Source organism: Lepidochelys olivacea, assembly GCF_965140295.1.
Source record: "Lepidochelys olivacea isolate rLepOli2 genome assembly, chromosome: 2".
Lineage (NCBI taxonomy): Eukaryota > Metazoa > Chordata > Testudines > Cheloniidae > Lepidochelys > Lepidochelys olivacea.
In genome coordinates, this window is record NC_140412.1 from 46,577,320 (window position 1) to 46,589,160 (window position 11,841).

At 45.7% G+C, this 11,841-nt stretch overlaps 1 protein-coding gene across 1 annotated transcript in view; it reads right to left on the reverse strand.

Moving 5' to 3' along the window:
• The window catches only part of NECAB1 (N-terminal EF-hand calcium binding protein 1), a 123,354-nt gene extending 116,403 nt beyond the window's left edge, over positions 1–6,951 (reverse strand). The window contains exon 1 of the mRNA XM_084620064.1: positions 6,389–6,951. Coding sequence (XP_084476190.1) covers positions 6,389–6,487 — 99 coding nt within the window. The 5' untranslated portion in view covers positions 6,488–6,951. The remainder of the gene's footprint in view (positions 1–6,388) is intronic.
• Positions 6,952–11,841: the final 4,890 nt, after the last annotated feature.

Here is an 11,841-nt window from a genome sequence, read left to right on the forward strand (position 1 = left end):
GAATTAGTTAAACAACAGAACAAAAGGCAGAAGCAACCTGAAAAACCTGAGCCTAGCCTAGAAGCTATAAACAGACATTTTATCATTATCATAAAACCCCTGAGGCAGGAAGAGAGAATTCCCAGGCTAAGAGGGACAAATTCCAGCCTACATGCACAAGGTGTGGAAAAAGTCATATCCTAAGATATGATGCACATCCAGCCAGAGGTGCGCCATGTAATACTTGGACATATGGACAGTTTGCAGCTCTTTGCTGCACCAAAGCAATAAGGGAGTTAACTCATATTACAGACAGACAATCAAGAGTCATTGTTTCTGGCATCTGTCACTTGTGATGACACAGAGCCTGCCTGGAGAGTGAAATTGAGTATTTTTGGCAGGACTACTGACTTTTACATTGACTCAGGAGCTGAGGTCATACTCATCCCACCTTCAACCCCTTTCAGAAACAAAGTTACTTGACACAGCTCTGACTACCCTGGAGGTATTCTGAAGTGCAAGTCCACTTCACCACCAGAACAACTTACAAAGACAAAAGCTATGCGTTCGGAGTGTATGTGACCAAACACCAGAAACCTTCTCAGCCACAGTATGGCACCCATGATGGGCCTAGAGAGAAAGGAGGACGAACTCAGTGGACAATTTGATGATATGACTTTTGAAAGGAGATCCTGTACAAATAAACATAAGAGACAATGCTGGATCATACAATGTACAAACACCTCGACCAGAGAGATCTTGGAAGAGACTTGCTGCAGATTTAGGCGAATTCAGAAGACATCATTACCTGGTTGTCATGGACTATTTTTCCTGATATATAGAAATAGTGAACTTGAAAGACATAACATGATGCAGTGGTATCGAGAAACTGAAGTGCACTTTTGCTCACTTTGATATTCCAGAACAACTAGTGATGGACAGGGGACCACAGTTCACTGCAGCAGAATTTAAGTCATTCTGAACAAAATACGATTTTGATCATATTACTTGGAGCTCTCAAGCAAACAGAGAGGCTGAGAGAGCTCTACAGACAGCCAAGAAAATCTTATAGCAGGAAGATCCATTCCTTGCTCTTCTAAACTACAGATCAAAAAATAAAGCAGCTACTGAATATAGTCCAGCACAGCTCCTGATGGGAAGACAACTCAGAACAATCGAATGAACGACAAGGATGAATACATCTGGGGTGTACAAGCAAGCGCTGTAGTCAGTCCATATCTAGTACAGAAGAACTTGACAAGATCCTTCAGGAATGCGGCTGGGAGGCTGCTGCAAACATAAGAGACTGTGAATAAAGACAAAGGGTTAAGACTGGGCAAGGGAGCCAAAGGGAGCACTCCGCAGAGAACGTTTAGTGGCACAAAGGGATCAGACTGGGTTCAGGAGGCAGTGAGATCAGATATGTGGGAGCAAGTTTGTGCATTGCTTTGAAAGTGGGGGGAAGCTTGAACTGGCTGTGGATGAAAAGGAAAAAAAACGAGTGCAGAGATGTAAGAATGGGGAAAGCAAGGTCAGGAAAATGGCAGAGGAAGATGCTGTTGCCAGCTGTGTTCTGGATGGACTAAAGTGGGGGGAGAGGCCAGGAAGACGGAGACTATGGCAGGAATTAAATAAAGAAAAATACATTTCAAAAGGGAGCTGCTACCATGGTTTGTTGTGGGGAGAAGAGATACAAAATTGAAACGTGCGGAGTTTGTATCATGACTTTTACTAAGAGATCTAAATTCTTATCTACAGATGGTAGAGGCCTGTATTTACCCCACACTGCAAACAGTGCATGTCCCAGAAGCTGTCTAAATAATCAGGTTGAAATGTTGGACTCATCACTCAAAGCCTGATTTGGGGACCTAGATGGAAGATAAGCAGATGGATTCTTCCAGCCCTCCTGCCATTTTGAAGGAAGAAAACAAGTAACGTGAACATCTGGGATGAACTGTAGTCTGTTTGTGGCCCTCCCCACACCCGCCCCATGCAAAATTTTGGGCCAGTGGCTCTGTGCTATGCTCAGCATTCCCCCCTGCCCCCAGCCAGCCCACTCACAAGTCTGTTTCTGAGTATCTTGGAGAATGACACTCTGGAGCAGTGCTCCATGATGCATGGGTGTTGGGAATCCTCCCTCCATAGGATGCTTCCGTCCCAGCACAGTGGTTTTTATTGCCATTTAAGGCCTTGTACCTACCCGAAGGCCGGCCAAGATAGAAACTTGTTCCTATTGGGATCCGAGGCAACCAGTCAGATAACAGCTGAGCATTATTAATAGGTTGCCACAACATAGAAATAGAAAGCTTCATCTGAACAGAAGTTTCTACAGAAATATGTAGACACACAGAATGGGCAACATTTTCCAAATGGGCGTGAGTACTTACGATAAGTCAAGGCGAGAGGTTTGCTTTCTAAGCCAGTTAGAACACAGCAGATCAGTAATGGTGCAGCTAAGAAGCTAGCTAGGATTAGTTTAAATAAATCACCTATAGTAGCATTACTTTATAGTCTTTATTAGAGATTGGACTAACTGAAAACCCAAGACCCAGCCACCCCTGAAATTTGAGCGTCCTAGCCCTCTGTGTGATTGCTTTGCCTGACTGTATGTTGTTTGACCTGGGAACAAAGCTTAAAAAAATAAGACACAGATCCAGATCCAGGACTCCCTTCATAAACTCAGATCTGAACTTTGGGATGTTCAAAATCTAGATTCAGGTCCATTCTGAACTAAATTTAGTGGCTTTAATTAATCTCTAGTTAGTACCTCTGAACAAAGGGGACTTTGCAACTCAGCTCTCAATAGCACGATTGGGCTGCTCAGTTCCTGATTTTTTTTTTTTTTTTTTAACAATTCGCTGGAAACACTTTACTAACACCCAATTGCTAAAGCCTGAGGATCTTAAGCTTAAGAAAGTACTATTGAAAATCAAAAATGCAGGAGGACAAAGGAGCATCTGGAGCCTTGTCAGAACAGTTTTACACTCGGTAATGTTCTTTTAATAGCTAAAATACAACACAAAGGTCCTAGCTGATATTGTGGGTTTTTTTTTTCATTTGGCAATCAGTATTAGTTTTTCTTCTGTGTTTTCACATGGAGCAAACATCAAAATGTTTCTCCATTTTGCCTGCTTCCTTGTTTGTGCACCAGCAACAGCGATGTCTGTAAGAATGTGCATTGTACTGGAATTAGTAGCTGTTAGTTAATATCAGTTGTAGAGACAGCAAGAGAGCTCACAGTTGTTTTGATTCCTTTTTTAATGCCAAAGGACAGAGAGAGAGAGCGAGCGACAGAGAGAGTTGTGAATTTAAAAAATAGATATGTTGAGATCTAGAGCTAATTACTAGGGCTGGCTATGCAAGATTCTACCTGATTCAAAGAGGATAGCATGTAGCCCCCAAAGGGGAGGCAAATCCATAGTGGCAAGTGCAGAAATCCTGCTTCTTGAAGCAAAGGTGCATGGATTGAATTGCCTGCTGGGAGAGCCTGGGTAAGCATGGCTAATGGGTGGAATACTGAGAAAATAAGTGGGATGTACCCAACACAGAGCAAGTGGCACAATCTAGATAAATAGCCCTGAGCAATAATGGCGTATGCACAATACCACCATCTGGGTGGTACAGCTACCACACGAACCAGAGACATCCAAGTCACTAGCAGTTGGTGCAATGTCCCGTTCTCAGCCTCCATGCAAGTGATTATATTTCACTCAGCATTACATTAAAGTATTGGAGGCACCCGAAGGCAGGCAGAAGATTGGGAGCCCAACTATCATTTACTTACCTTCCTCATTAGGGTGTTGTGAACAGGAGAAACTTTAACTTTGTATAGCTGCTTGAAGATGAAAGTGCTATATAAATGTTAAGCATCATTATTGGGATGTTACCAGTCGGCAGCAGTCAGTTAAAAGAGGAGAACACAGCCCAATCTACCCCAGCATCAACACACAGGAACATGACGCTTGGCTGGATACACGATTACTTTTGTTGGAATTGCAGCCACATAGATATAGGGAGAATTCAGAAATCTATTACGGCATCCAAACGCCGATGTATTTCGGTGGCAATGTATTGACATCAAAGGCAGTCATGCGCCGTATTGTGAGTACACAGGAACAAAATGTAGGTAATGTTCACTGTGTTGCAATCATACTTGGCTAGTGTACAGCTTAAGATCCAGCTTACCTACCCCCCACCTCCCTTTAGAGGGGATACTTTGGTGCTCTTTTTAGGGCCAAACCTTCTGCTACTTATGTGTTGGTGAATCTTTGTGAGATCACTCAGAGAGGATATTCCCCAATTTAGGATGCTGTTATCTTTAGCTGTAGGCTCCACTCAAACTCTTATCCCTTTTTTTCTTGCAAACCTGTGATTCCACCTCTTTGTAATGCATGTGGAGAACTCCCTTTTGCTTTAAGGAGAGTTATGCACACACACCAAGGGAAGAATAAATCTTGTAGGATCAAAGTGATATCCAGAAGCAGCATTTTTATTATGTCTACAGGCCATAAATATATATAAATATAATAAAATGCAATAAAAGGTAGACGTCTCTTAAATTATTACAGGAGGGGCTTATAAAAATCATTAAAAGTAGCCGTGGTTTTTACTGAATGCTCAGTAAAATTGTTGGGAAACTTCTGGGAATTTTAATGTGGTCACTTCAGAGGTGTTTATAGATGTAGGGCCCTTAGTGCAAGTTTCATTGTTGATTAATATAGATGGGTGGGCCTGCACACATGGTTACAAACTTATATTGTGCTTTGTATTTTGAAGGACTCAGCAGTGAAAGTTGGGGTAATGTAGTGTGGATCTATGGAGCTTGTTGAATCAAAAACATAAATGCACAGACTGATTCAATCCTGCAAACTTTGCCTATACAATACTAAGACCTACAGAGGGGCTACATTCTTTGTTAATGTCGTTACACTCAATCCCACAGCATGTGTAGACAATGTATATGGGCTCAGTCTTGTGCAAGGTGCTGAGCACTTGGTGGCTGATCCAGCACGTAACCAGATGCTCACCTTTGAACACGCCCATAGTCCTGCTGAATTCAAGTGAGACTCGTGCTCAAGTGCTTTTCTGGATGAGGGCCAGAATGCTTGGCCCAATCCTGCAGGGCGAGGAGCAACTCCTGAAAAGGTCTGAGGTGCTGAGTGCCACCTTCAGCAGTGGGAACTGAGGGTGCTTAGTCTCCTGACGATGGCAATCAGCACATTGTAGGTTAGTTTCTAAATACCCTCCGTTCCTCTAGAGTCTACTGGGAATTGAGGGGCTCCTTTGCTTTCAGGAGATACTCAGCACCCTGCTGGATCTGTCCTTCTTGATGATAAGAAATACAAGTAGCAGACAGTAAATTCCTGAAAGTTAAATTATTTTTGGCTCAGCTGTAAATTCAACAGAGGTATGGCTGTGACTCTCCCCTGACAGCTTCTTCACATCCAGACCTGATCTATAATCTACTGTCATCTGTGTATGTTATTCATTTTCTAACACAAATATGTGATGTTTAAAAATTCATTTAGAGTCCTATAAATAAAAGCAGACCAGGTCCCAGATCCTAAACACGTTTTGTCTATAAGCAATGCTCTAAATTGTTATTTTTTTAAAAGTAATATGGTCAAACCAGGAAAAGAATATAAAGAGTTGACTGATCCAGAGGCAAAGCAAGACCGTGGTACATTTTAGATTTCGGCTTTGACCATTTTTCCCTTTAAAAAGACAATTTCATCTGTTCCTCGTTGGGAGAGCTTTTAATGCCACCTTGGTTTAGGGGGCATTTCTAACCAGTCTAGCCGAACTTGCATTATCAAGGTGCTCATATATATCTATGATCCTAATGTGCCATAAGCATCTTTTGCTGCAACACTATTTTAACTGGTATGCCACGCTTCTGATGACTATAATTGTTTGTTGATAAAAAAAATTAAGATCTATATTAACAAGAGGGTTTGAGAATGCACATGCTCAAATGCACGGTATTCAGAAAAGAGGGCTAGTGTAGTTCTTCCTTAAAAACACCTTGGTATGCGCCTTCGAAACTTCCCATCACCTGGACCCTGGCTCGGGGCAGATCGCTGGGAAATCCATTGAACGCCCAAGGAAACCGCTGCGAGGGATCTTTGCTCTGGTGCCCGGCCACGGGTTGTTTTCTCAGCCTCTCTCCCGGCAGGACGCGATATCTAGCTGTGGTTACCTGCGGACGTGGGCACACTGCAGCCGGCGGCGAGGACGCGCCAGAGCCTGACTCCCGCGTACGCTTGTTTTCACTCTCCCAAGAACTCGCCCCTCCAGCTCTGCTGCCGCGCCAGGCGGGCTGCGTCCCGCTCAGCCCCACACCCCGGCTGCCCCCCGCCCTGAGCCCGCCCCTAGCGCGCCTGGCCGAGCCAGGCCGCCCCGGACTTACATCGAGGAAGATCGACATCCCTTTGGTGAGCGGCAGGGCCGGGCTGAGCCCCTCGGAGGAACTGGTTGAGGAGGGGGACATCTCCTGACCGTCCTCCATGCCTTCTGCCGGGGAGCGGGGGCGCTGCGGCCGGAGTGGGCTGGGGCTCGGCTCCTGGAGAGACGCCGCTGCAGCCGCTGCTGGAGGCTGCTCACGCTGGGCTCTGGCCGGGGCCCCCTCCCCGCGCTCCTCCCTTTGCTGATGGCGCTACAGCCCGTGTCAGTTTCATGGAGTCACATTGCAACGCGATCGCTCCCCAGGGACCAGCCCCGCGGGGTGGGCAGATCCCGCCGCCTTGCCTCCTTGCAGCCGGGGGGCAAAACTCCTCCGCTCCCCCCTGGCCCGAGCCGCGATCGCCAAATTACCAGGGGCTGGTGCGCGAAACAACAGCCCCTTCCCACGCGGGCTGCTGATGTGGCTCAGGGACTGGCCACCTTGAAACCATCCTCCAGGGATGGTGAGTTTTAGCCCAGAGGAGATGTGCTCCCCTGGGCGCGCGCTCTCTGCACCCCTTTGTGCGTCTGCACGGGCGGGGAGATCAGCCTGCATGCGCCTAAATCAGCCATTCAACTGAATGTCTAAACCCATCGCACCTATTAATTTACTCCATCTATTACTCGGAAGGATGGGGGCTGAGGCGGCCAGGAAACACACTGGGACATGACTGATCACCACTTTTGCAAAGCGGATAGTGCTGGTGCCTTATAAATGGGCAAAACCAGAATGGAAACTGGTAAACAAGAGTCACTACTTGCTCCAAATACAAGCCAGAGAATTCAAAGGAAATATTAGCTTATGCCTAAGGCTGCTCCTCCATCTCCCTGGCTCCCCTGCGCAAGGAGGCAGCAGGCTCATGACTGAGCCCTTTACTGTTTCATCTGGCTCCCACTCCTCGGTGGTGGTGGTGTAGCTATGCTAGGTCCCAGGATATGAGAGACAAGGTGGGGGAGGTGATATCTTTTATTGGACCCACTTCTGTTGTCAAGAGAGACATGCTTTGGAGTTACACAAAAGAAGAGCTCTGCACCCCTGGAGAGTTTGTCTCACCCACAGAAGCTGGTCCAACGCAACAGATGTCCTCCCGCACCTTCATAGAATCATAGACTTTTAGGTCAGAAGGGACCATTATGATCATCTAATCTGACCTCCTGCACAACACAGGCCTTGGAATCTCACCCACCAACTCCTGTAACAAACCGCTACCTTATGTCTGAGCTATTGAAGTTCTCAAACCCTGGTTTAAAGACTTCAAGGTGCAGAGAATCCTCCAGCGAGTGACTCGTGCCCCACGCTGCAGAGGAAGGTGGAAAACCCACCAGAGCCTCTGCTAATCTCCCCTGTGGGAAAATTCTTTTCCGACCCCAAGTATGGCCATCAGCTAAACCCTGAGCATGTGGGCAAGACTCACCAGCCATACCCTCAGGAAAGAATTCTGTGTAGTAACTCAGATCCCACCCCATCTAACATCCCATCACAGGCCATTGGGCATATCTACCGCTAGTAGTAGAAGATCAATTAATTGCCAAAATTAATTGGCTTTCCCATCATATCATTTCCTCCATAAACTTATTAAGCTTACTCTTGAAGCCAGATATGTCTTTTGCCCCCACTGCTTCCCTTGGAAGGCTGTTCCAGAACTTCACTCCTCTGATGGTTAGAAACCTCCATCTAATTTCAAGTCTAAACTTCCTGATGGCCAGTTTATATCCATTTGTTCTTGTGTCCACATTGGTAACGAGCTTAAATAGTTCTTCTCCCTCTGTGGTATTTATCCCTCTGATATATTTATAGAGAGCAATCATATCTCCCCTCAGCCTTCTTTTAGTTAGGCTAAACAAGCCAAGCTCATTGAGTCTCCTTTCTTAAGACAGGTTTTCCATTCCTCGGATCATCCCAGTAGCCCTTCTCTGTACCTGTTCCAGTTTGAATTCATCCTTCTTAAACATGGGAGACCAGAACTGCACACAATATTCCAGATGAGGTCTCACCAGTGCTGTGTATAACGGTACTATCACCTCCTTATCTGTACTGGAAATACCTCGCCTGATGCATCCCAAGACCGCATTAACTTTTTTCATGGCCTATCTCCCTCCCTTTGTCTGTTTTGCCCACTTATTGAGAATTGTCATGAACCTAGATTCTGAGCTCCCTGGGGCTTTTTGACTTGTAGCCTCTGGCACCTCGGCCCCGATTGGCATCTCTGGGAGACACTGTGATACCAATAAATAACAATCCAATTACAACCTCATCTTTTTAAAGAAATTCCTCCCCCAATAGTCTTATGCTAGAACTTGCATGTCAAATTTCAGCCTGGTTTCAATTTGAAGAACAAAGGGAGGTAATCTAATTCTGATTTGAGGATTTACCTGCATAACTCCTGTAGCAAAAATATACCAGTCACTTGTAAATGTCTTTCAAAAAGGTATTTTATAAAGGAAAGAGATGGGATTCTTCACTCTGTTACCGTCTCCTAGAAATCAGCCAGAAATTACTTTTTTTAAATGATTCTTGCTTTTCAAGTTTACTACAGGTTAGTATAAAATAAAATGCCATTTGTGTGCCATTTTCATAACACTCCAGGTGAGCTTTCCAAGAAAGGTCGAACTTCTCGGGTAATTCACAAAGACTCTAAAAACATGCTGAAGAAAATTCAACAGGACTGAGCATAATGATCCACATAATAAACACCCTACACCACTTTATGTTGTAAAGTATGTGAATTTTCTAATGGGCTTCACAAACTGTGTTTGTGTGTTGGGGTTAGAGAGCACTGTTTCCCGTGTGTGTCTCTCTAACTGCAAAGAAGAAGGAAAACAATGACAGGCAAATAAAGAAGGGTTTCAGAGTAGCAGTCGTGTTAGTCTGTATCCACAAAAAGAACAGGAGCACTTGTGGCACCTTAGAGACTAACAAATTTATTAGAGCATGAGCTTTCATGGGCTTTTCGTGGGGAAAGAAGGGAGCCAATTCTTGCCCTATGTGGAAACCCATCAAGCTCACTTGGCTAGATTGGCTGCATTGTCAGACTGGCAGAGAGCGTCTGCTGAGCTGCTGCTCCCCCTCCCACACAGATGGCTAGGTGGGGTGTGTGTGGGGGAAGGGGATAGTTCTGTTTCCCCCCAGTACAGGGGATAGGACAGTGAGGAGGGGGAAGTAAGCTACATCATGAATGGGGCTGGCTTGCTTAGCTGCCTTCCCCCATGGAACAACGAGAAAGCAGGGACCAAGCTGTGATGCTGGGTGTCTCAGCCTGGTCCTCACCTCGCTCCTGGAGAAGCCTAGCTACTTATTGTCCCTCACTTGGATAGGATTATGACTGAGTCCAGTCCCCTGCTGTTGCAGGCAACCCAATGAATCAGGAGGTCCCTTCTAGGCCTATGTTCCTGTGACTGGTCCAACTCAAAGGGAGACTATTTTGCATAATAAGCAGGGATCTCAGTTCACCCCTTCCCTAGCTATTGTTAGATGGCAGAGCTGGTGCATTTGCCTTATAATTGTCCCTGCCTATTTTGACAGTTCTAGTTCCCCCCTCCACATGTCCAATCAGTAAGTGGAATTAATTATCTGCCGTAATTTTTCAGCACATTCAAATGAAGCAGCTCTCATTGTGTAAATATTCACACACTGGGGTGTAAAGTGCTCTATCTAGTGTGCACTTCAGAGCTATTACTCAGTCTCCGGCAGTGCATAATGGAGAGGGGAGGATGCGCTAAAAGTTGTGCCTTATTTTTTCACCACTTCTGTCAGTTCAAGACAGAATCTTAACACTATTTTCATGCACCATTTCATATTGAATAGCGTACAGTTTTCCAAATTTGCTCCATGGTGCTGCTGTCACTTTTTTTTTTTTTCGTCGGAGTGGGAGAGGAGTGATCTGTCTGTGCTGCAGTTGCCTGTCCAAAGTTTCACGAGAAATAAATTGGTTTAACACCCCCCACCCCCGCGCTTGGTCTTATTCTGGCCATTCAGAACACACTTCCTGTGAGTCTCCTCCTCATCTGCCCTTCTTCTCTTTTCTAGTTTCAAGAGAAAATGTGATTTAGGGGAGACATAACTCCCCAGTAATAAACAAAGGGGCATTACAAAGAGGGAAGGGCTCTATTATCCTAACTGAAAGCGACCTGACAATAGGAAAAAAACTATCTGGTCATTTTTGTTTCTTAATGATATGCACAGAAATCCCAGAAGTTTGCCTTTTTTATTTATTTGTTAATCTACTTGTTTTTAAAAGATTGGGAAACAGGTGACTGAAGAACTACAATACAATGAAGACAGTGCAAGAGCCAAGAGAGTGAAAGCTGAGCAGTTGAGAGGGGAAGGGATTCTTTGGGTTTGTTTTTGTTAACATGTTTAACTAAAACATTGTAGCGGGTGGTTCTGGGTACATATCATCAGGCCCCCGTTCCCTCCCTCCCTCCGTGAAAGCAAGGGCAGACAATCGTTTCGCACCTTTTTTCCTGAGTTACCTGTGCAGATGCCATACCACGGCAAGCATGGAGCCCACTCAGGTAACCGTCACTGGATGTCTCCTGGGTGCTGGCAGACGTGGTACTGCATTGCTACACAGCAGCATCAACCCATTGCCTTGTGGCAGCAGATGGTACAGTACGACTGGTAGCCATCATCATCATGTCCGAGGTGCTCCTGGCCACGTCAGCCAGGAGCGCCTGGGCAGGCATGGGCGCAGGGACTAAATTTGGAGTGACTTGACCAGGTCATTCTCTTTAGTCCTGCAGTCAGTCCTATTGAACCATCTTATGGTGAGCAGGCAGGCGATACAGATTGCTAGCAGTCCTACTGTACCATCTTCTGCCAGGCAGGCAAGAGATGAGGATGGCTAGCAGTCCTACTGCACCGTCTTCTGCCGAGCAGCCATGAGATGCGGATGGCTTGCAGCCCTTCTGTACCGTCTGCTGCCAGCCAAAGATGTAAAAGATAGATGGAGTGGATCAAAACAAGAAATAGACCAGATTTGTTTTGTACTCATTTGCTTCCCCCCCGTCCCCTGTCTAGGGGACTCATTCCTCTAGGTCACACTGCAGTCACTCACAGAGAAGGTGCAGCGAGGTAAATCTAGCCATGTATCAATCAGAGGCCAGACCAACCTGCTTGTTCCAATAAGAACAATTACTTAGGTGCACCATTTCTTATTGGAACCCTCCGTGAAGTCCTGCCTGAAATACTCCTTGATGTAAAGCCACTCCCTTTGTTGATTTTAATTCCCTGTAAGCCAACCTGTAAGCTATGTCCTCAGTCCCCCCTCCCTCCGTCAGAGCAACAGCAGACAATCGTTCCGCCCCTTTTTTCTGTGCGGACGCCATACTAAGGCAAGCATGGAGGCTGCTCAGCTCACTTTGGCAATTAGGAGCACATTAAACACCACACGCATTATCCAGCAGTATATGCAGCACCAG